Genomic DNA, 20,494 nt, shown 5'->3' on the forward strand with positions numbered 1-20,494 from the left:
TCGCGATGCGTACGTTATAGATGAGGTAATCATAATATTATGCAAAAGTAACGTTTAATCGTATCTCGATGTTTGCATAGGTATACCGTCTGCAAAGATGTAAGTACTCGGCTTAATCGTGCAAACAAGAAGCGACGTTGAATTTAGACGAGAAGATGCCTGGTCGGAGGAAACAGTTTGTGAAAATAGTTATTTTTAGAATGGTTAAATAATTAGTACGCTGTCCCGTGTGCTCATGACCAATTAAACTGCCTCGTTCTCCAACGAACGACCACGTTAAAGCGCAACGTAAACCATCATGATCGAGTGGAACAAAAGCACAATGGCGAACAACGACGTACACCACGGAATCATTGTACAATCGTGTGCGTCGCGACATAAGTATGCGACGTTCGCGACGTCGTCGTCGAATGTAAACTCGATTATAAAGCAAGCTATCGTTTCCATCCGTATTCTTCTCGACCACATTCTCGTTCTCGAGCTTGTGTGTACGTTCAGCGCGTCTATATTTCACGATACGCATTTGTACCACGATATCTTGTACGAGTCAATGTATACACGTACGTGTGTTCTATGGTTGGAAGCCTTTATAGAGCCAGACAAGTCGATTGAATTATAGTAACAAAGTTATCCGTCACTTCGTGCGACGCGGGCTAAGGGCTAAACACTGTGTCTCAACGGGATCTAAACTGATTTTCAGCTTATTTCGAAGAAAGGGATCGCGTCTTAAGCAAGATTGATCGAAATGGAAGAAACCTCCTTCTATCGTACAAGTATCTCGTATAGACAGTTCAGTCTACTTTTTCGTTCCAGTTTCTCCATTTTGATAGAAATTTGAAATATTTACTTTAACGTAGCTTTAGTTTAGTTAGAACTTTGAACGATGATCGGGTTGGATATGAGATAACTGTTTTATAGAGTATACACTGTCGTTCATGAGTGTTCAGACACCTGCTATTTCCATACGAAGAGCGACCTAACTGCTATTATCAAGGAAATGATAAATTAACGAGAATTCTATATTATTGGAATACCAACTAGAAAAACATGATCCTTCTCAATTTTTCTCACAAATCTAACTATATAATCTAATTAAAAGGAAAACGTTGAGAATCAAGATTATATCTCTTAAAGTCCTACTTCTTTTTTCTCACAAATTGTTCAGGCTGTTATTTCGAGTTCCATCGAGCAACGTCGAAGAATCGTTCTGCGATAATTGGGCATATTATTCGACGTGTGTTTCCGTTGTAAATTATAGCGAGGAATGTCTGGTGGGCTAAAGGGGTAGACGATTCGAACGATCGAGTGTCATCGCTGGTCGCAGTTAATTCGGCGCGTGTTAAACAAAAGGTTTAGCCGTTTTGACGACGGTCGTTTGCATTAAGTGGCTCTATCCGACGCGCACCTACCCCAATCTGCATTTGACTTTGTAATTTCATTTATGTTGAATCGCGTATTCCGGCTGGCTACGGGCAACGCGCGCAAACATTTGCAGCCAACTTTGCGTTTCGCATCTCGGAGGACCTTCTTTGACCAGCCAGCTTCCAATTGAAACTGTTGTGCTCATGAATCTCGTGATTAAACCTCGTGATAAGGACAATTCCTAATTCGGCACGAACGAAACTGATTTTTGTTAAACCTAAGCTTCGTCGAATTCCGTGAAATACAAGTTTTATCGCTTTGTTTTTAAATATTTTTTTAATGACATGAAATAGAAGGATACACTTTTTATTAATAGTTTAAGTAAGCGTTCCAATTACGCGCAAAACGTGATATTCGTGATAAACGTGATAAAGGAACTATGTTACCTGCCAATAACATTTTTCCTAACAATTTTACACGTTGCATTATTTAAAAGTTAGAAAAGACGAATTACCATTTTATTCTCAAAAAAGGACGAGAAAAGGTGAACCTAGAAATTCACTACGTCGTAATTCGTAAATATTTCATAAATAATTCATATACATTAGACCAACGCGAATAGGAACGAATAATTACGATAAATCATTTCATTCCGTGTATGCGACCTTCAAGATCTCTGACAGTAAACAGTAATAGAGCAAAAACAAGATTGAAGAGGAAAAATAGGGCGTCCGTACATCTAACCGCGAGTGATCACGTAATCGCTTGTCTGTGCGCAAAACAGATCGCAAACAGTGGGAATAATTGAATCGATTAAACGTGAAACGATCTAGTGATTAATTAATAGCTGGTGTTCGAGCTACCTAAATCACGTCTTCGAGTTTCGAACGATACTTTAAAGCGGAAATCTTGCAGGAATAGGACATTAATTAGACTGAATAATTTTCCAATGAATTTCGCGGTTTAATCTCGGCGGTGGTGTTGCTTGCCTCTTAATTGCTTGAAAAAATAGAAAAATGATGTCCCGATAATGTGTATCGAGATCTGCCACGGCGTAGGTTATTTTTGTTATTATTTATTCTTCTTTTTACGCATTACTCTCCAATCTTTTTAGTAAAAAAAGATTCTTTCGTTCCAAGAATTTCGATATACACTGATTTCAACGATTTCAACGATCAAATTTCACCGATATACAAGAATTTCGTTTTCGAGAATTTCGATGAAATTATTAATTTATTTGTTAGTTGCCAGTCGTTGACATTTTTTCAATTTGCAAATAAAAATAAAGTTCGTTTGGACAAGAATAAAGAGGTGGTCGTTTAAATGCTTTTCGTTTTATTGCTAATTTTTACAATTAATTCAGCGAATTACTTTACAAACTACATGAATTACATTGCCGGAATTTGTTGAGTTTAAGAGCAAGCCTCGACGATTTATGCCATTGTTTATGATGTCAATCGATGAGCGAGTTCAGCGAATCTCAGTTGATCTAGGCCACATCTACCAAAGTTTTGGGCAACCACGCATTGGTCGTCGCTCGCAGCTAAATAAGGAAGAATAGAAACGCGTGAAACAAGTGTACGAAAAATCGTCTTATAATTTGTTGAATCGGCGTACCATCATAGGCACATTGGTGTATGGTATCACGAATGATGTCCTTCTTCTCACTGTCAGGATATGTTCTGTCGATTTGTTCGTCGATCTTACGCAGATTAATAACGTTACCATCCATCTAAAATAAGTGGAACATTTTAGAAAAGGTCAGTAAGCAAATGTGTATATCGAAAAGCGTCGTTTACGACAGATGAATAAACGAATTTTAAGTAAAGAATTTACGGGCACGTAGGATTTAAAATTAATTTACAGTATCTCCATAATTTTAACATAGAATTTTCAGTGACCGATAATTTTCTGGATCGCGGTTTTTAAACATTCATAGGGCTGTGTTGCAAGTATGTTGTTCCCCTTGATATTTCATATTCAGTTTTTAATTATTATCAATTAATTAATTTACTCGCTCCATGACCTAATCCCACGAGAGATTTCTAAACCTAAATTGCACGCCATAACTGGTTAATATATAGTTATTCGCTGCACATAAACTAATTGTTACATCATACTACATCGGATACTGCATATTAATTTTGTATGTTATTCATAACTCGGATCTTTTATTATACTTCTCGTTGGTAAGAATCCAAGTACTATGCGTTGCTGGAAAGAAGACTAGCGGGATGACACAGAAGCAAAGAAGAAACTGCTCTGTATCGTTTATCGTCGCACGTCGTTGTATCGTTTTATTCGTATATGCGATACTTTCGGCACATACGTTTAAAATCTTTATGATTGCGTCGAATCTATACGAAATAGCCAATCAGACTCACGCTCTTTATGCCAATCTTCGTTTCCAGCAACCCTCTGTGTTTGCCCGATAAATTCTCCATGCTGGACTTTTTAAGTAGAATCAAACTGTACGTACCAGACCTATCTTTTGCATCAGACAACCTTCGAAGCATCCTCGTCTTCTTATTCCTTCTGGGCTGTTGTCGCGAATTAAGTTTCCTAGGTCAACTACCGAAACGATATTTTCATTATTATTCATTTTCATTTCGAATTGTTGAAGCGGTCACCACTTCTAAGAAAACTCTACATCTGGTCTTTTAGTTTTCTCAAGCACTGAAGCCATCGACAAAGTATAGACAAAAGACTGGGACGAAGGCAGACCATAAACGGTAGACAGACGACGATGGCTTCAGGGCTTTCAGTCAGAGAGTAACACCGCTAGCGTGCGGATCTGGACCAGCTCAAATTATATTCCTATTTGTATTTACACTTTTGTATTAAAATATATTTTCTACTTTACAATTTATCCTTTGTTCACACATCTAATAACCTCAACACGAATGGTTCATTTAATTCTTTTCCTATAAAAAGTATCTACTTTCAAGCGTAAAAAGTACTCAATTCGTTGGTTTCTATTTATCAATAAAATCGTATGGCGTGATAAAACATATTAAAATATGTCTACAACGTTGCAACGAGTTTTTACTTACAGATAGAAAGACCCATTTGTTTCAAGCACGTCTCGGACATCTCATCGGCAGTAACCTAAAATTATTAAGTATTAATTTTTCTAATGTAGTTTAGAGAACCGATAGATTCTGTGAAATTCAGTTTCACAGCATCGTCTACGTTCTTTCTTCTCTATGTTTAGCGTAATCGAGCCAGACCCATGGAAACTTTAAACCGGTCACAGACATACCCCGTAACATACGAAGTAAAGTACGCAGAAAAGAGCGAAGGCAGTCTTCATGCTTGCGTTTTTTTTCAAGATATCGATGCTGAAAGTGTCCGTAGAGAAAGAACAGTTACGATAGATGCAAAGTGAACACGAACTACCGCTAGACACAAACTTCTTCAACTGGTTGGTCAGCGTTTCGATCTGCTATTTATACCGTAAAGTAAGTGCATAAAAACATAGAAGATTAATTGTTGTTGACAATGATTTTTACGTAATGTAGGGCTGTAATTTGAGAATCGGAGAAGGATGGGAAAAGGAAAGAAAAAGTGTTTTATTGGCGTGTCACGGCGTAGATTTCTGGCTTCTGACTGGGGAGTAGGGAGTGTCCCTGCATCACCTCCCTGTCAGTGGTTAACGATATCCTGAAATCTTGTGTCGTCTATCTCCTTCCTCTGATGCTTCCATTGGACGATGGGTGTCTGTATTCGTTTATACATTTTGCTTCGTTAAGATGTTTTGGTTAATTTGTTCAGCCAGCACATTTTTTTGCATCTCTATTATGCTCGAGGCAATTTTGCCACGAGCGTCTCTAATGCACGAGCGGTTAGTCGTCGTATGTACGTCGTTACGTTACGTTGAATCGTCGACGAAACAGTCCGTAACTGTTACTTCCCTACGCTGGTCGAGGTTGTAGCTTGTAGACGTCTTCCGTCTGCTGTACCTTTGCCGTCGTGGCTACAGCGCATCCCAACGATCGGTGTAGCGGGTTCGTTTTCGTCGTGTTTCTCTCATGTCGGTGTGGGATTAGGACGTCGTTATCTTGTGACCACCCCAGCAGAGAAGTTACGATAGGCGGTTGGCTGAATCCAAGTCCATCCAAGAGCCGAATCTAACGATGTCTGTCACTTGTTGGTTTTAGTTGCATCCTTTCTTCTGTTGTGGCATCGCTGTCTTGGTCGTGCGGTGCGTAGTCACTAGTCGTAGGGCTGTAACTTGCAAGTTGGAGAATCCGTGTGTTTCTTTGCTGATAAACGCATGTTAAACGCGTCCTTGGACAACCAGTTCGTACATACTTTGTACACGTATTGTACAAGACGAGTGTGGAAATAGACACGAACAAATTGGAATTGACGTTTTCCAAATTAAGGAATACAATTATCATTCACGTTTGCTTGCACAGGATGCTGTCCTACGGATAAGTGAAATTTTGCAAGTTAAAATTTGGAGTGATTATTTGAATTAAAATGCATTTAGTAAATATATTACTAGAGTGTGCTACAGATGACTCGTAGTTTAATAAAAATTCTTATTCTAGGAATCTGTAGCGCTATTAAGCGCAAGGTGGTCAGCTTAGGTGGTAGCTAGCCTAATTGGATCGCGTTTGTACGAAAATTTTCGCATCCTAAGATGCAGTCGGAAAAATCCCGAAGATCCACTTTAATGTTTTATTTAAACATTGTTTATACTATCAAGAGTGAGGGAAAGAGAGAGAGAGAGAGAAAGATGTCTCGATTTTTCATATTGTAGAAATAAGGTAATTTTTGAAAGAATTAATAGAATCATGAAGCATTTACATTGGAAACGATAAGATAAACATAAGCTAATTTGTTGTCGCGTTCGCAACTATGTTTAGAGATATGTAAGAACATGGTACATTATCTTCGTTCATTATATTCTTATGATTACGAAAGATTCTATCTCGACATAAAGAAGTCACGCAGCGTTGAAAAGTATTCCTTGTTAATAATTCTTATTAATCGCTTGTAATTGATTTTTAATTCATGTTTACACGGCATTAATTTCATCATAGCTCGAACGTTCGAATTGCAACGTCTCCGCCGGTTGTTCTAATGTAGACCGTAATTTCAACAATAATTATTAATTCCTTACTTTTGAAAACAAATCGAAATTTTGATTTATCCGTATTTCAAGGCGTGCAATTGACATAAACAAGTTTACGTAAAAATCGATAAATATCTACAAGAAATATTAAATAAGAAAAATGGCAATTTGTAGTATATTATTCGAACAAATGGACTTTTTAATAATCAGTTTATACGGTCATATTGCCCGTTCAAAAATATGCTCAAAGTGTTCATCAGTATGAAGGAATATTGATACAGTGAACCGTAAATACTGTAAATACTCCGGCTTTCATTCTACACTTTCACCGTGGAGGAATCATCTGCGGCGATCGTGCAATGTGAAACGGTGTAAATTCGGTTTATACACAAGTCACATCGGCAGTTATATTTGTCGGAGTTGATCGGTGCATGGAAACACTGGCGAGAAAGCAAGTATCGACAACGAAAGTGTCGGTAAACCAACTTTTGGTGATAGAGTAGGAGGTGTCCCTGCAATTTCATAGAAACGCTTCTTCCAGGTATCTGTTTTAGACCAACGAGTACGAACGAATAATTACGGCAAATTATTTTGTTCTCTGTACGCAACCTTGAAGATCAAGTAATAACCAATAACAGAGCAAAAAACAAGGTTAAAGAAGGAAAAAAAGGTGCACCTGGTCACGAGTGTTCACGTAATCGCTTATCTGTGCGCAAAGTAACGCGCGAGCAGTGGAAATAATTGAGTGGACTAAACGTGAGACAAAACATTACGATTTCTGGTGTTCCAGGTAACCAGCTCACAATTGCGATGTATGAAACTTTAAAGCGGAAAGCTCGCAGATATACAAGGTTAATCGGATTGAATAACTTTACGGCGATTTCCACGGTGTAATCTTAACCTTGTCTTGTTTGCGTTTTAATTGCTTGAAAAATAGGAAAATAACGTGTCAGCGATGAATGTACACGTCTCCCACAATGTAGATTATTTGTGTCGTTATTTATTCTCTTTTTTATGCTTGGTTACGTTAATTATAAATACTGTGCGGAGAATGACCTTATCTCGTAATCTTTCTTGCAGAAAGATCCCGCGATTAAAGGTTTTCCGTTCGAACATGAGAATTTCGATTAAATCGTTAACTTACTAGTTAGCCGCTAGTTATCCTCTTTTTTGTTTAACTTTCACACAGAAACAAATGTCGTCTTAACAAAAACCAAGAGTAAATGCTTTCTGTTTTATTGACAAGTTTTACAATTGATTCGGTTAATCACATGTATTGCGGAGTCCTCAACGTTTGTTGTATTTAAGGAAATGTCTTTGTGATTTATGATATTGTTGTCAGCAGCTGACGAGCAGTGAGTTTCAAGTGTTCCAGGCCACAGTGGGCGAAGTTTTGAGCAACCACACACTGGTCGTCGTTCGCAGCTAAATAAGAAAGAATGGAAACGTGTGAAACAACTGATACTGGTGCGAAAAGTCACGTTATCATTTATCCGATTAACGTACCATCCTTGGCACATTGGTGTACATTATTGCGAACGATCTCTTTGTTCTCACCATCAGACAATAGCTTGTCGAGCACTTCGTCGATCTTCTGTGTGTTAATAATGTTGCCATCCATCTAAAACAGGTGCAATATCGTAGACAATGCTAGTAAGCATACGTATCGAAAAATGTCACTTTCGACGGATGAAAAAGGTAACTTAAAGTAAAGAATTCGAGGAGAAGTAAAATTAAAAATTAATTTTATAACTTTAATATAGAATCTTTTCACTGATTGAAAATTTTCTGCATCACAGTTTTGCAAACTCCGTACTCTATCGTGCCGCGAATATCTTCTTACCTTTATTGATATTCTATATTTAGTTTTTAAAATACAATTATTCACTGTACAGAAATTAATTATTATATTATCGTAATGGATCGAATGTACTAGCACGTACTGTTGTACCAGCGGTATATTAATTTTGTATGTTATTTGAGTTTGCTTTTTTTTATTATACTCTTCATTGGTAGGAACCAAAGTTGTACATGTTCGATAAATACTCCATGCTTGACTATGCTAAGTAGAACGAGACTTTACGTACCAGACTCATCTTCTGCATCACACAGGCTTCGAGGCATCCACGTTTTCTCATTACCTCAGGGCTGTTGTCGTGAGCTAAACTTGGGAGATCAGCTATCGAAGAAGTATTTTCTTTATTATTTATTTTCGTTTCGAGCCATGTATTTAATTTCTTTTTACGATGGAAAATATTTACGTTGAAACGTAAGCAGTACTCGTTTCAATGGTGTCAATTTATTATTAATAAAATCGTATGGCATCGTAAAATATGTTAGAACGTATCTATATTACTTTTTAACGAGTTTCTACTTACCGATGCTAAGACCCATTTGTTTCAAACACGTGTCTGACGTCTCATTGGCAGTAACCTAAAATTACGAAAATGAAAAATATTAATTTTTCGAATGTAGTTTAGAGAAACGATAGATTCCGTGATATTATAGAAATTCAGTTTTACAGTTTTTCAGTTTACGTTTTCTCTTCTCTACGTTTAGCGTAATCGAGCTTGAGCCACGGAAACTTTAAACCGGTCAAAGACATACCCCGCAACACACGAAGTAAAGTACGCAGAAAAGAGCGAAGGCAGTCTTCATGCTTGCGTTTTTCGTGATATTGATATGCAAAGTGTTTGTGGAAGAGGAGCACATACTTAAACGATACTTTCGATATGCGAAAGGAACTTATTCGACTGGTTAGTCAGCGTTTCGCCTTGCTATTTATACCTTATAGGTGAATAAGAAGTAGAAGATTGATCGTCGTTGATAATGGGTTTACGTAATTTAATTTCCCGGAAACATAGTAAACATTTACGTGTTCATGAGGTAAATTACTTATGATTACGATAGATATGTATTGTAATAATTTTTATATATATTTGCAGTTCGTTAAGATACATATTTTCATCGATCACATATTTTCGACGATCTTTAATTCTTTAGAAACGTTCGAATTTGAATATCTTCTTGCAAGAAGACTAAATTTTATTACAAATGAATTCTATTACCTGTAAGCTAGGCAGAGAAAAATTATTCGGAGATGTTTCGTATTTGACAGGAATTAAGGTAGTTTGTCTTTTTCTGATACTTAACTCAGAATTACGCTAATCGATTTGAATCTTTTCCTTTAATAAAATTTTCGTGGAAATCGCTGTCTGTTTGCAACACAATTTTACGAGTCACAACATGCACACGGATGACATTCCACGAAATATTAATTATGCCATCGATAGGGGAATGAAACAGCAAAAAAAAACTTATCGACGTATAACACGTGATCGGTATAAATTCTCTTATCGAGAACAATTCAACGTTATAATAATATGTTTCTATACTTTATACGGTTACATTATAAACATTTATTTTGCTATAGTCCCGTTTGTCCTATGGAGCAAGTTGCAAAAACGAATCCACTCTTACAAATGTCGTCCTGTTTTTGCGCTGAAACAACGAAATAGATGTTTATGAAGATATTGCGCTGATGTTATCGAGAACAGTTGCTTTTAATAACTATAAAAATAACAAATTCCGATGCTAGCCTAGGTTTTGTTTGATTCGATAGCTCTAACATCAAAAACTACCTATATTTTAATAATTTCTATTGAAATATAATTTTTATCTCGGAAAGAGAACAACGAAAGAGAACATCAAGCTGAAATATTAAGTTTATCGATATCTATTAATTGTAGATGGTCATCTGAGCTAAGATCAAAGGCAAAAATTAGATTGAAAGATTTTATTCGAAAATATACGTATCTGTAATATTGCAAAGGCATCAAAATACTTGTGAACGTTAGTGTACGCCATATACGATTTCTAATCTGTGAAAGAGAGTAGGAAAATGTTATCTAAGCATATAATTTGTAAATAATCGTAGCTTATTCTTCGTAGTTTCTCGGATAGTTTATTCTGTTTATATTTATTTTGTACATTAAACGCTGTTGATTAAGATTTCTAGAAACGTGGATGTGTTTTCTATTTGCTATTTAATATCGATTACGTCGAATCGAAATTTCGTTTGAACCGTAAATTCCCAAGAATTCTTCATTTACTTACCACGACATTCTATTCTCATTATATGTTTCTATCTGATTATATAATTTCAAATACTATTGATAACAGCAAATGACTGTTTGAATATATTATCTGTGACCGACATTTAAAAAAAATATTTCCAGGAAAAAGATACTAACGTTATTTTTCTGGTCAATAGTTCACAATTTCATCGGTCGTTATATTAGGTGTTGTAATAACTCAGTTGGCGTTATAGATTGACTTTTATACTTTGATAAAAAATTCAAACTTACCCCTTTCGCAACATTCGTTCAATGTATGATTCGTGGCTATGGGGAAATTGTTGCGTTCCGCCGTTTCTATTAAATATTCAAACCGAATATTCTTGTCTTCCACCTACAAACATTATGAGATAATACAAATTTTTTTGAAATATCGACAAGTCGTTAGATAGTTAAAGAATTAAACGATAATCAACGTTTACCATGTCAGCTTTGTCCAGAACGCATATAACGAAACAACCGAAGTCCAACATGACATCTTCGAGGCTTTCGTGCGATATATTTTCCTCTTGGAAAATGACGTCCAATTTTATCAAATCCACTATAGTCGTTGGTAAAATCATTAGAAATGACAAATATCAAATATATATTATTTTTGTGGACATGAATTATAATAATTTCTCTCTTCTAATTTTTTAAACAGAATCGTACTTGAATTTTATTTACTTGGTATTATTTAATAATTTACCACGTATATGTTTACATCGACAATATTTTTTAGAATAGAAATGAGAATTATAAAGGAAAATGTGAAATCCAGAATTTTTTAAGAAATTAAAAAAAAAATCGAGGAATTATATACAATAAATTATTTAGAATCATAACAATTTCTCTTTTCTAATCTTTTAAACAGAATCGTACTTGAATTTTATTTACTTGGTATTATTTAATAATTTACCACGTATATGTTTATATTGACAATATCTTTTAGAATAGAAATGAGAATTATAAAGGAAAATGTAAAATCCAGAATTTTCTAAGGAAATAAAAAAAAAAACCGAGGAATTATACACAATAAATTATTTAGAATCATAACAATTTCTCTTTTCTAATCTTTTAAACAGAATCGTACTTGAATTTTATTTACTTGGTATTATTTAATAATTTACTACGTATATGTTTACATCGACAATATCTTTTAGAATAGAAATGAGAATTATAAAGGAAAATGTGAAATCCAGAATTTTTTAAGAAATTAAAAAAAAGAAAAGAATCGCGAAATTATATACGATAAATTATTTAGAAGGAAAGTATTAGTTATTTTATAATACATACTGTCACTTAGATTGCTCTGGTGCAAACATTGCCGTATATCCTTTATATTAATGTTTAACATTTTTGTGAGTTGTATTAGATTGCTTGCTCGGACGAGTATCTGTAGTAGATGGTAATTACTTCAATCGTAATAATTGATTATTTTTGAACACAGTGTGTATAAAAGTATCATGCTAATTACAAAACTTTTTGGTCCGGTTAATATACAGATCATTTAATATCCAGTTAATATCAGATACACCTATCATACTTCCAAAAGTTAACGGTTCAATGTATTATATATTACAAATTAATCCTGTATTGCATAAAAAATTGCAATCCTGTTCATGCTAGCGCTATACAAATATTAGTGTAACAAAATATTTTCATTTCATATTTTAACATTATAATTTTATTTATGCGAAGAGATCTTCTTTCATATTTGCAAAGAAACTTACTAAAGAAAGAGAAAGAAGAAGCAATCGAAAATAATTTATTAAAATATTACGTAATTACATCTACAAACTTTACAAATCTAAAATTGTAGAAATTTTCAATTATTTATATATTATTGTATAAATATTTTACCTACACAAAAATATACGTTGTTTATCGATAAAAATAGTGGTAATAATATACCTAGTGTACTTACGTTTGCGGAAAGAACGTGGACAAGAATCGCGAGATATCCTTTCATCTTTCCAAACGATTACAATCTTTTAAAATCGCTTTAAAATACGATGTCAACGAGAAATTCAGAAGCTGTTTCTGCGAAAAAGTATGCAAACTGCGCGACTGCAAAGTATCTCTGCTTATATTTATCGTCGACCATGAAAACGGTGCCCAAGTTGACAAACGTATCGGATTTTAATCAAAATTGTTTGATGTACGCGTATCAAAAGTGAGTTAGTCAGCGAAAATGAAACAACCACGTTCAAGGCAATAAAGAACAAGAGAAAAAACTAAGTGGTTTTAAACAATGATATAATTTTATTTACTTCAACGGGATGCAGATAAAAGAGGAGAAAGCTGCATGATTTTATCCAAGAGAAAAATGAAAATAAGGAAAGAAAGACACAAAGATGGGGATAATTTTGATACTACTGCTTCGAACATTCTGTAATCTTTCAAGTAAGAACAGTATTTACATATCAAAATAATATCCATCGTCCCATTGTCACCGAATTGTTCTGAAATTTGTAAAGATCGAAAGAAAGAAAATTTTATTTTATCTCTAATTAATCGTCGCGTAATTCTCAAAGAAAGAGCTTGGAAAGCGAACCAAGATCGTTTAAACTAATCGTAAGATACTAACTATCACACTGTTACTATTTTAATTTCACTGATAATTATCGTTACCCCAGATTTTAATGAAAAATATATCTTCCGCTTAAAATATTCGATGAACTTTCGTCTTCCCTGGAGTCGTGGTTGTTCGGCTTTTCGAAGAGCGATCCATGGGGTTTCATTAATAAGAATGAGATTAAACGAAGCCGATTCGGGGCATCGTTACTCACGCAAACACCACGGTGGTGGCGGTAGTTGGCTTATGAATAAACACTGCGGCGTTAACGCGTTATGAATAATTAACCTGCACTCGAGACACGGACGCTGTGTGCATTTCAACGTGGAACAGGCCAATGTTTTACGACCACCCGGTATACATACGATCGCGTGAATGTATGCTTTCGGGATATTTCACGGTGAAAACTGATGCATTGTGATCGCGCATGGAAATTTTTCATCTTGAAAGCAACGAGAGGTTTTATTTGCTTTTTATCTTCTTTCTTTCTTTCTTCTTTCGCGATCTTTTACCATATAGAAGAGACTAAAAGGGTGTAGATACACGAATACAGAATTTTTGAATTTTTGAATTTTTGAATCACGTACAAACTGTGAGTCTGTTATTTATTATTTTCTATTTGCTATTGTATTTTTCTGTTACTATATTGAAATATTTTAGGAATCGTGCTATAAAGTGTGAGTAATTATTATATTATTTTAATAATATATATTATATTATTATATTTATGGTAATTATTAGTAACAAACACAAACCAAAATACGTAATAGAAAATGACTATCAACATTGAGATATTCGAGTTACAGAAAAATACGATAGCAAATAGAAAATAATAAATAACAGATTCGCAGTTTGTACGTAATTGAAAAATTCAAAAATTCTGTATTCGTGTATCTACAATATTTCATTTCTGTATATTTGACATTGATTTAATGGATTTTTAATTCGTAGCTTCCAATTTGATCTTTTCCACACGTTGCAGCTTCCTTTCTCCAGCGACAGATACAACAAAAAAATGAAATAGATTTTTAACGTTAGTTCCCTATCATCCCATGAAACGTAAACTGGGAATTGAAAGAATATTTCATTGTATCTTTAGGACAGTAAACGTATTAAATATCAAAAGTATATTATTCTTTTCTCGCTGTCGTTCTTCATAATCCACGAGATTGTCCATGCTTGACTCACAGCATGCTGCGTAGTGAACGACGAGCAACGATCGCGTTAGCGTAAGCGACTCACGTTGTGAGGCGGTATAATGTAGCCCGTAATGGTCGAAGTTGGCTGGCATACAGGATGGAATAAAGTTACGACGACCTTACGCGACAGCGAAGACACGACGCGGAGACACTTTTGCAAATGGTCGGCTTTACGACCGATTACAGACGTCGGATACGTTTTCGATGGAATCGCGGATTCGGGTCCGGACCCAAGTGGAATATTAAGTCAGAAATGTAAGTTTCTTGTTGGAATACCGGATGTCCGTGTCCTCGTGATCATCGACCGATAGATCGATCACGAATCGCGAAATATCGTCAACTATCGGTTAAACGAAGAAATTATCGATGACGCGTGCACTGGTTCAGGAAAATAGAGTCGAATGCTTATCACAGGGAGGTTCAATGTTCACGTCGTACGTGTCGTAAAATATTTTGAAATTTCTTAAATTTAATAAATTTGTAAGTTAGAAGGGCGGCTACGTAGAGAAGATTTAATCGGCGAGACAATTTTTATTACGGAAGGATCGTTTATTATTCAGCTGCATCACTAACGATAAAAAGAATTGACACGCGACACCGATGGTTCGATTAATATTTATGAAGCTAGAGAAGAGAAGGATGCACCACGAGCTGTATATCTTACATCATTTTATTAAACGTACTACACGTGGTAATTCGAATGATTACAACTTCATAGCCTTCGACGAATGATATTTGGTCGACTGTGTTATTAGTTGAACAGCTTCTCTATGTAACAATCTACGTATTTGTTACCGATGTTGCACTCGTCTGTTTCCCCTTTGGCTATAACAAAGCAAGTAGTTCGAGTTAACAAATATGGACAGTAAATGCGTACGAACATCGTCGATAATAACAATTTCTCAGCAATTAAGAAGCTCTGTTCGCCTTGTTAAAATTATATTTTCAAACATCAAGGATAGCCGCTCAGGGTCGCTAATTTGTTTGTTCACGATGCTTAGACCCGAGAAACAAAATATTAATCGTATCGGTAGAAAGATAATTTCGAGAGATCGTTATTAATTTTTCGATTTCTTTGCGAAGTAATTAGAAAAATTCGAAGATTATAAAACTGTCAAGCGTCGATCAAAACTAAACGTCGATACTTACTACCAGCACTGCATTCATTTGCGATGTTCTTCACAAGTTTGATATCATCGTCGTTGCCAGCGTGCACGGTTTCTATCATTTTGTACACCGGATCCATATTGAAATCGAAGCCTTTCAACTAGATAAAAAAAAGATAGAAAAAATGATTAAAACCATTGGTCGAAGTTAACTGATTGTTTGGTTAACAATACACGTACCACGTTCATTCGTTTCATCACACAGACTTTCAGGCAACCCATTTTCCTGATGTCAGCGTCAGCTTTCGGTTGCTGGATGTTCGTTGCAGTGTCTGAAACGTGATAACCATAACACACAATACATTTTACAACGAATCTAAAAATCAATTCTTCTTTTATCTAATATTTTTCCAATATATTTCGTTGAATTAAAAGATTTTCGAAGGGATTTTACCTTCCGCGATGTTAAGCTCGTCGGCGCACGGTTTGATATCCGGCATCAAGTACTCCATGTATTTTCCGATTACGGCGTCCTGATCCATACCGCGTACAATCGTCTGCAAAAGAGATTATCGATGAAAGCTAAAAGATTATTGTTCGCCGTATGATTATAAATAACATTGCGACGATGTATTATTAGAAGACGACGATATTAAAGAGAAAAGAGTTCGCACGTGGTGAAATTTCATCCATGATAGCCAAAAAGGATTAAAGAATATGTTAATATTAGACTGCGAATTTATGAAAACTGACATATTGGAAAATATAGGAATGCAGATGATAAAAAAAGTAGTATTAATAGTAATATGTTATGCAACAAGCTCTGTCGCGATTCCTTAGATTTTTAAATAACACGTTACATCTGTTCATGGCACCAAGTTTCTTTTTTAACGCAATGCAACTGATTGGCGTGAGACGTGCAATATGTTGGCAATCTCCGCCGCTGAATGTCTTGGATTTCGTTCAATTAAGTTTGCTATTTGTTATCGGCCTGCCACTTCGCCTTTCATCTTCCGAGTCTCTGGTGAACTTTGTCTCTGTGATCTTCGAGTAATCTGCATCGTTAAACTTTCTAATCCATCTTGCAATAATAGGTTTGTTAATGGAATTACCACCATAAACACCACAAATTCATTTCTTTATTTGCTCTACATTCTTTTTCCCGGAAATAAAAAACCATCGAATGGCAAAAATGAATACTCTGATCGCTAATTTCGAAGATACAATTTTCTCGGTTGAAGCTGAAGAGGAACCGGCCGACACTGCGGATGAAATACAAATTTGCAAGCCATTCTTAACTGGATGCTTTATCCGTCACAGTTACACTTATTAAACAACGTAGTATTTAAACTGAAGCGTTCGTTATAATATTCGAGGATGAAACGTCCTTTAGTTTCAGAAAAACTAATCTTAGAAACAAAAAAAAAAAGAAAGAAAAAAATGGACGAGAAAATTAAAAAGTTGTGCAACATTAGGCAAGACAGTTCCAATATTTGAATTGTATTTATGAGAAGAGAAAGAAAGGTATACAGGTTTCACATTTAAAAATGCAGCATTCTGCTACTACTGTTAACATTGGTTGATTTATGCCACTTTTCAAAAACTGATTTGTCTTTAATCGATCTATAGTTGATTTATATCGACTTACTCAAATTACTGAAAAAATGAACCTCCTTCTTATCGCAGTTACCTGTTTAATTTCTAAAAAATCAACAAAATCAACTTACCATGGCGGCCAACAGGCAAGTAAGAGTCACAAGAGTCTTCATCTTTCAATCGACGTATCAAAACTTAATTTCTTAACGAAGATCGATTGGTTTCGCGTGCTTTCCTACTGGTATCACAGTGTGCAGTACTGAATCCCGTGGGACGATATTTATATCGAGAACAGACAGAGACAATAGCTGGTGTTAAGGTCTGACAGCGTACAGCAGGAAACGAGATAATTGTCCCTGGTTCTACCTCGATTTACGTAAGATTGGTACAAGTACGGCCGAAATACGTCTAATCATCATTGGCACGCGTCAAATTTGTCACAGGAAAGTGATCGTTTGCCGTGCGTTCGGTGATCTTGGAAGAAGCAGTTGTTTAACGTAAATTACAGGATCGAACCAGCCATCCTGTAATAATAGCATCTCCTGTACCGTAGTACTGTAATCTCGACTAGGAGACTAGAAATAACAGTGTAATCGAGTATTCGCTGATTTGTTTGTTTCTTCTTCCTCTTATTCGCGTTCTGAGAATCGCACGATCAAGGAGAAACGAGCTGGTTGAGTATAGCGAGTAGTCTTTGACGACGAAGGATCTGTTTGATCGTAAGATGTTGAGGGAGGACGAAAGAGCATGAAACTGTGAATAGGGTGAAAAAGAGATTCGTTGAGAAGAGTATGATTAAAGGTTCCACGAATGATGTTTGCAAGAGTAAGAAAAATGATGATTAGGTCTTTTTGCAAACTGGTGTGAGGTCAAATGATTGTAATAACGATTGGTTGGGCGAATTGCGTAAGATACGATTATCGAGGAGGTAGAGGAAAAATCATGACGACAAGGTTTTTAGAGATACACCGAGGAGATTAAATAATCATAACGACTGATTCTATTGGCATTTAACAATCGTATCGATTGATTATGCTGGCGAGAAAGAAGTGGAATTCTATTCAGAAATTTTTGAAGTTAGACGGTAATGTTGACTGATTAGAAAGATTAAAGTGTCTTATATCGATTTATTATCTTAGTAAAAGAGAAGCGAGACATTGTCGTGCAATTTGTAAGATTAAAATATAACTAATCGAAATCGTGATCATCGATTGTTATCGAACTATGGTGTATTTTATAAAATACAGTTTCTCTTCTACAATAGATTCGTAATATAGTTACAATAGTAGTAACACAAAAGACTCGGTTATATTAAAATTATAAAGCAGACATTTCCTGCAATTTCCTTTTAAGAGATCCTCTTAATGCTTGTCCACGTAACATTGAATGAAAGAGAAAGCCATCTTGCAATCGTCCGACATATCTTTAACTAAAACGAAACTGTGTTAGCAAAAATTAGTTTTAAATAAATAGGTACAAGTAACTTACCTTGATCAACGCATTCAGCTGCATTGTTTTTCATAGTTTCAATCTTGTCAGGTTCTTCGCTGTGCACGATCTTGATGAACTCGTTTATCATGTCTAAATTTATCTTGGAGTCTTTCAACTTAAATGCAAAGATTTTCTCTGTTATGCAATTATTCCGTAATTTAATTTTCGGTTAAATTAAAAAACATCGTCTATGAATTTTTTGTTCCATTGTAATATCTTATCGGTTAATCGAAAGATGACCAAGTATAACAAGCTATTAGGCGAATTGAATTTACCGAATGTTAATAAATATTTTTTCGATGAACTCACCATGTTCATAGATTTTAATACACACGATTTTAAACACGTAGCTTTGTCCACTCCCTGTTTCTCCTCTTGGTCATATATTACTCTTAGGTCCGCTGAAATATTATAATATTTCGCGTATCAATTTAATAAATTATATCTCTCTGTTGAAGAAAATAATCATCACACTAACTTTCAGTGTAGCCAACTGTTTTCGCACACTTTAGATAGGGAACCTTCGCAACCTCCAAGTAAGCGTCGACGAAATCTGCTTGGGTAACCGCCTGAATAATTCATAAATATTGATTAATAATACGAACGAATAAATAATAAAACGAATAAATAATTCAACGAATAAACAATTCGTAGCCTATACGAAAACGTTATATACTCTGTCCATTGAGGAGAACCAACGCGTAAAAGTTGCTTGGACGCAACGTTATCGAGAAACGTGAAATAATTTGTATATTGTTTTATCGAGATGTAGAAAGCGTTATAGCAGCAGATACAGCACAGAAGTCCGTTACACGCTGTATATTCTATGATGCATTGAATTACCGGGGATTTTTCTCAATTTTATCTTTAATGTGTACGTTAGTTTCGGTGTTTCATTTCGTGCTTGATGCCTAACGTTTAACCGTGCAGCTTTCTATCGTGCACGTGCACGTGCATGTAATCATCTTTATAAGGTTGCGAATTAAAGAAAGGAAACGAAATAAAATTGAAAGTCGAGGTAGTGTGAATTAACACAAAAGGAAAAGAAATAAAAATCCATAGCGGAATTCTTCAAATTAAAGAAAAGGAAGGGAATGAGACTCCAAATCGAGACGCTTTAAATTTCAAATAGATGGAAATTCCAAACTCAATAATAACCAACATTTTACTTACTATAGTTAACAAAAGACAGATGCCAACCAGAAGACTCTTCATTTTGAGGTTGATCTTTGACAAACTAGAAATACGCGTTAAGAATATATTTCCACTACTAAACTTACTTGGTAAATCGCTCCGATATTTATATTGCAAATGAGCTGATAAAAAATAGTCTGTTACATGTGATACATAGTCTGAAAAAACATATTAAAGTATATCTTATCGATGGATCGTTTCCGATCACCTACGTCTCGTATGATGATGATGAGAATTGTTGGTCATGTGATTATTAGTCAAAAAACTGGAATAATAATTACTTCCTTTAGTTACGTATCGTCTTGTTCGACGTTTTGTTTATCAGCCACGATTCGAATTGGAAAACGCTTATATGATTCAAAACACTCGACAAAAATTTAAAAAATATCAAAATACTTTACTAAAATTAAACAACGCCGCGAAAGTCTTTGTCGATGGAATTAATTAGAGATGATACCAAGAATTTTACGCGTGTCACGTGCCGCGCTCCGCACGATCCGTAGCGCGAAAGTAAAATTGGTAATTTCTTTCAAATCAGGGTAATTCAAAAAGTTTCTTTGAAACCGTGTTTACAGTATTTGAAGTGCAAGGCAATTAAAGCCGCTAAAAGTTATCTTGCGATAAATTTATCCAATTATGTTTTTATAATTACCTAACATGTTTTTATAATTACCTAACTATGTTTTTATAATTACCTAACTATGGTTTTATAACGATATTAAGACAGTTTAAACTGTAAAAAAAGTCGGCAGTTTGAACAAATGTTGGGG

The 20,494-nt window shown here is 35.1% G+C and overlaps 4 protein-coding genes across 4 annotated transcripts; all 4 read right to left on the reverse strand.

The window, feature by feature from the left end:
- Positions 1–2,680: 2,680 nt before the first annotated feature.
- Positions 2,681–9,215, reverse strand: LOC132905764 (uncharacterized). Its single transcript, XM_060957345.1, has 10 exons — positions 9,053–9,215; positions 8,824–8,878; positions 8,533–8,624; positions 7,952–8,066; positions 7,773–7,870; positions 4,625–4,807; positions 4,416–4,470; positions 3,842–3,933; positions 2,980–3,094; positions 2,681–2,905 (listed from the first exon to the last, which is right to left on the reverse strand). Exons 1-10 carry the CDS (start codon positions 9,155–9,157, stop codon positions 2,808–2,810), a joined length of 1,008 nt encoding a protein of 335 aa, XP_060813328.1. The 5' UTR covers positions 9,158–9,215; the 3' UTR covers positions 2,681–2,807.
- Positions 9,216–10,256: 1,041 nt separating this feature from the next.
- On the reverse strand, positions 10,257–12,684 carry LOC132906492 (uncharacterized). The gene is made up of 5 exons (XM_060958726.1): positions 12,488–12,684; positions 11,857–11,956; positions 11,004–11,122; positions 10,813–10,915; positions 10,257–10,326 (listed from the first exon to the last, which is right to left on the reverse strand). The coding sequence occupies exons 1-5, from the start codon at positions 12,530–12,532 to the stop codon at positions 10,322–10,324; spliced, it is 372 nt and encodes a 123-aa protein (XP_060814709.1). The 5' UTR covers positions 12,533–12,684; the 3' UTR covers positions 10,257–10,321.
- Positions 12,685–14,989: 2,305 nt separating this feature from the next.
- On the reverse strand, positions 14,990–17,307 carry LOC132906547 (uncharacterized). The gene is made up of 5 exons (XM_060958837.1): positions 17,171–17,307; positions 15,898–16,000; positions 15,684–15,775; positions 15,487–15,604; positions 14,990–15,162 (listed from the first exon to the last, which is right to left on the reverse strand). Exons 1-5 carry the CDS (start codon positions 17,210–17,212, stop codon positions 15,089–15,091), a joined length of 429 nt encoding a protein of 142 aa, XP_060814820.1. The 5' UTR covers positions 17,213–17,307; the 3' UTR covers positions 14,990–15,088.
- An 839-nt stretch (positions 17,308–18,146) lies between these two features.
- LOC132906549 (general odorant-binding protein 19d-like) lies at positions 18,147–19,831 on the reverse strand. Its single transcript, XM_060958843.1, has 5 exons — positions 19,704–19,831; positions 19,009–19,099; positions 18,840–18,931; positions 18,528–18,645; positions 18,147–18,468 (listed from the first exon to the last, which is right to left on the reverse strand). The coding sequence occupies exons 1-5, from the start codon at positions 19,743–19,745 to the stop codon at positions 18,401–18,403; spliced, it is 411 nt and encodes a 136-aa protein (XP_060814826.1). The 5' UTR covers positions 19,746–19,831; the 3' UTR covers positions 18,147–18,400.
- Between the last annotated feature and the right edge of the window lie 663 nt (positions 19,832–20,494).

This window comes from Bombus pascuorum, chromosome 4 (genome assembly GCF_905332965.1).
Source record: "Bombus pascuorum chromosome 4, iyBomPasc1.1, whole genome shotgun sequence".
NCBI classification, from domain to species: Eukaryota; Metazoa; Arthropoda; class Insecta; order Hymenoptera; family Apidae; genus Bombus; species Bombus pascuorum.

Bases quoted from the DNA above. Each gene is read 5' to 3' on its own strand.
- LOC132905764 (XM_060957345.1), bottom strand. From the start codon at position 9,157: ATGTGCTCCTCTTCCACAAACACTTTGCATATCAATATCACGAAAAAC. The intron at 4,808-7,772 runs TAAATCACAAAG...CGGTATAAATAG, and splicing joins AGCTGCTGACAACAATATCA to CAGATCGAAACGCTGACCAA. The intron at 2,906-2,979 runs GTACGCCGATTC...TTCCTTATTTAG, and splicing joins ACACCAATGTGCCTATGATG to CTGCGAGCGACGACCAATGC.
- LOC132906492 (XM_060958726.1), bottom strand. From the start codon at position 12,532: ATGAAAGGATATCTCGCGATTCTTGTCCACGTTCTTTCCGCAAAC. The intron at 11,957-12,487 runs GTAAGTACACTA...CATCTACTACAG, and splicing joins TCCACGTTCTTTCCGCAAAC to ATACTCGTCCGAGCAAGCAA. The intron at 10,916-11,003 runs GTAAACGTTGAT...TAATGTTTGTAG, and splicing joins TTCTGGACAAAGCTGACATG to GTGGAAGACAAGAATATTCG.
- LOC132906547 (XM_060958837.1), bottom strand. From the start codon at position 17,212: ATGAAGACTCTTGTGACTCTTACTTGCCTGTTGGCCGCCATG. The intron at 15,776-15,897 runs GTAAAATCCCTT...ATCACGTTTCAG, and splicing joins CGAGCTTAACATCGCGGAAG to ACACTGCAACGAACATCCAG. The intron at 15,163-15,486 runs GTAAGTATCGAC...GCTTTGTTATAG, and splicing joins AAATGAATGCAGTGCTGGTA to CCAAAGGGGAAACAGACGAG.
- LOC132906549 (XM_060958843.1), bottom strand. From the start codon at position 19,745: ATGAAGAGTCTTCTGGTTGGCATCTGTCTTTTGTTAACTATA. The intron at 19,100-19,703 runs GTAAGTAAAATG...TGAATTATTCAG, and splicing joins TCTGTCTTTTGTTAACTATA to GCGGTTACCCAAGCAGATTT. The intron at 18,932-19,008 runs GTTAGTGTGATG...ATAATATTTCAG, and splicing joins AACAGTTGGCTACACTGAAA to CGGACCTAAGAGTAATATAT.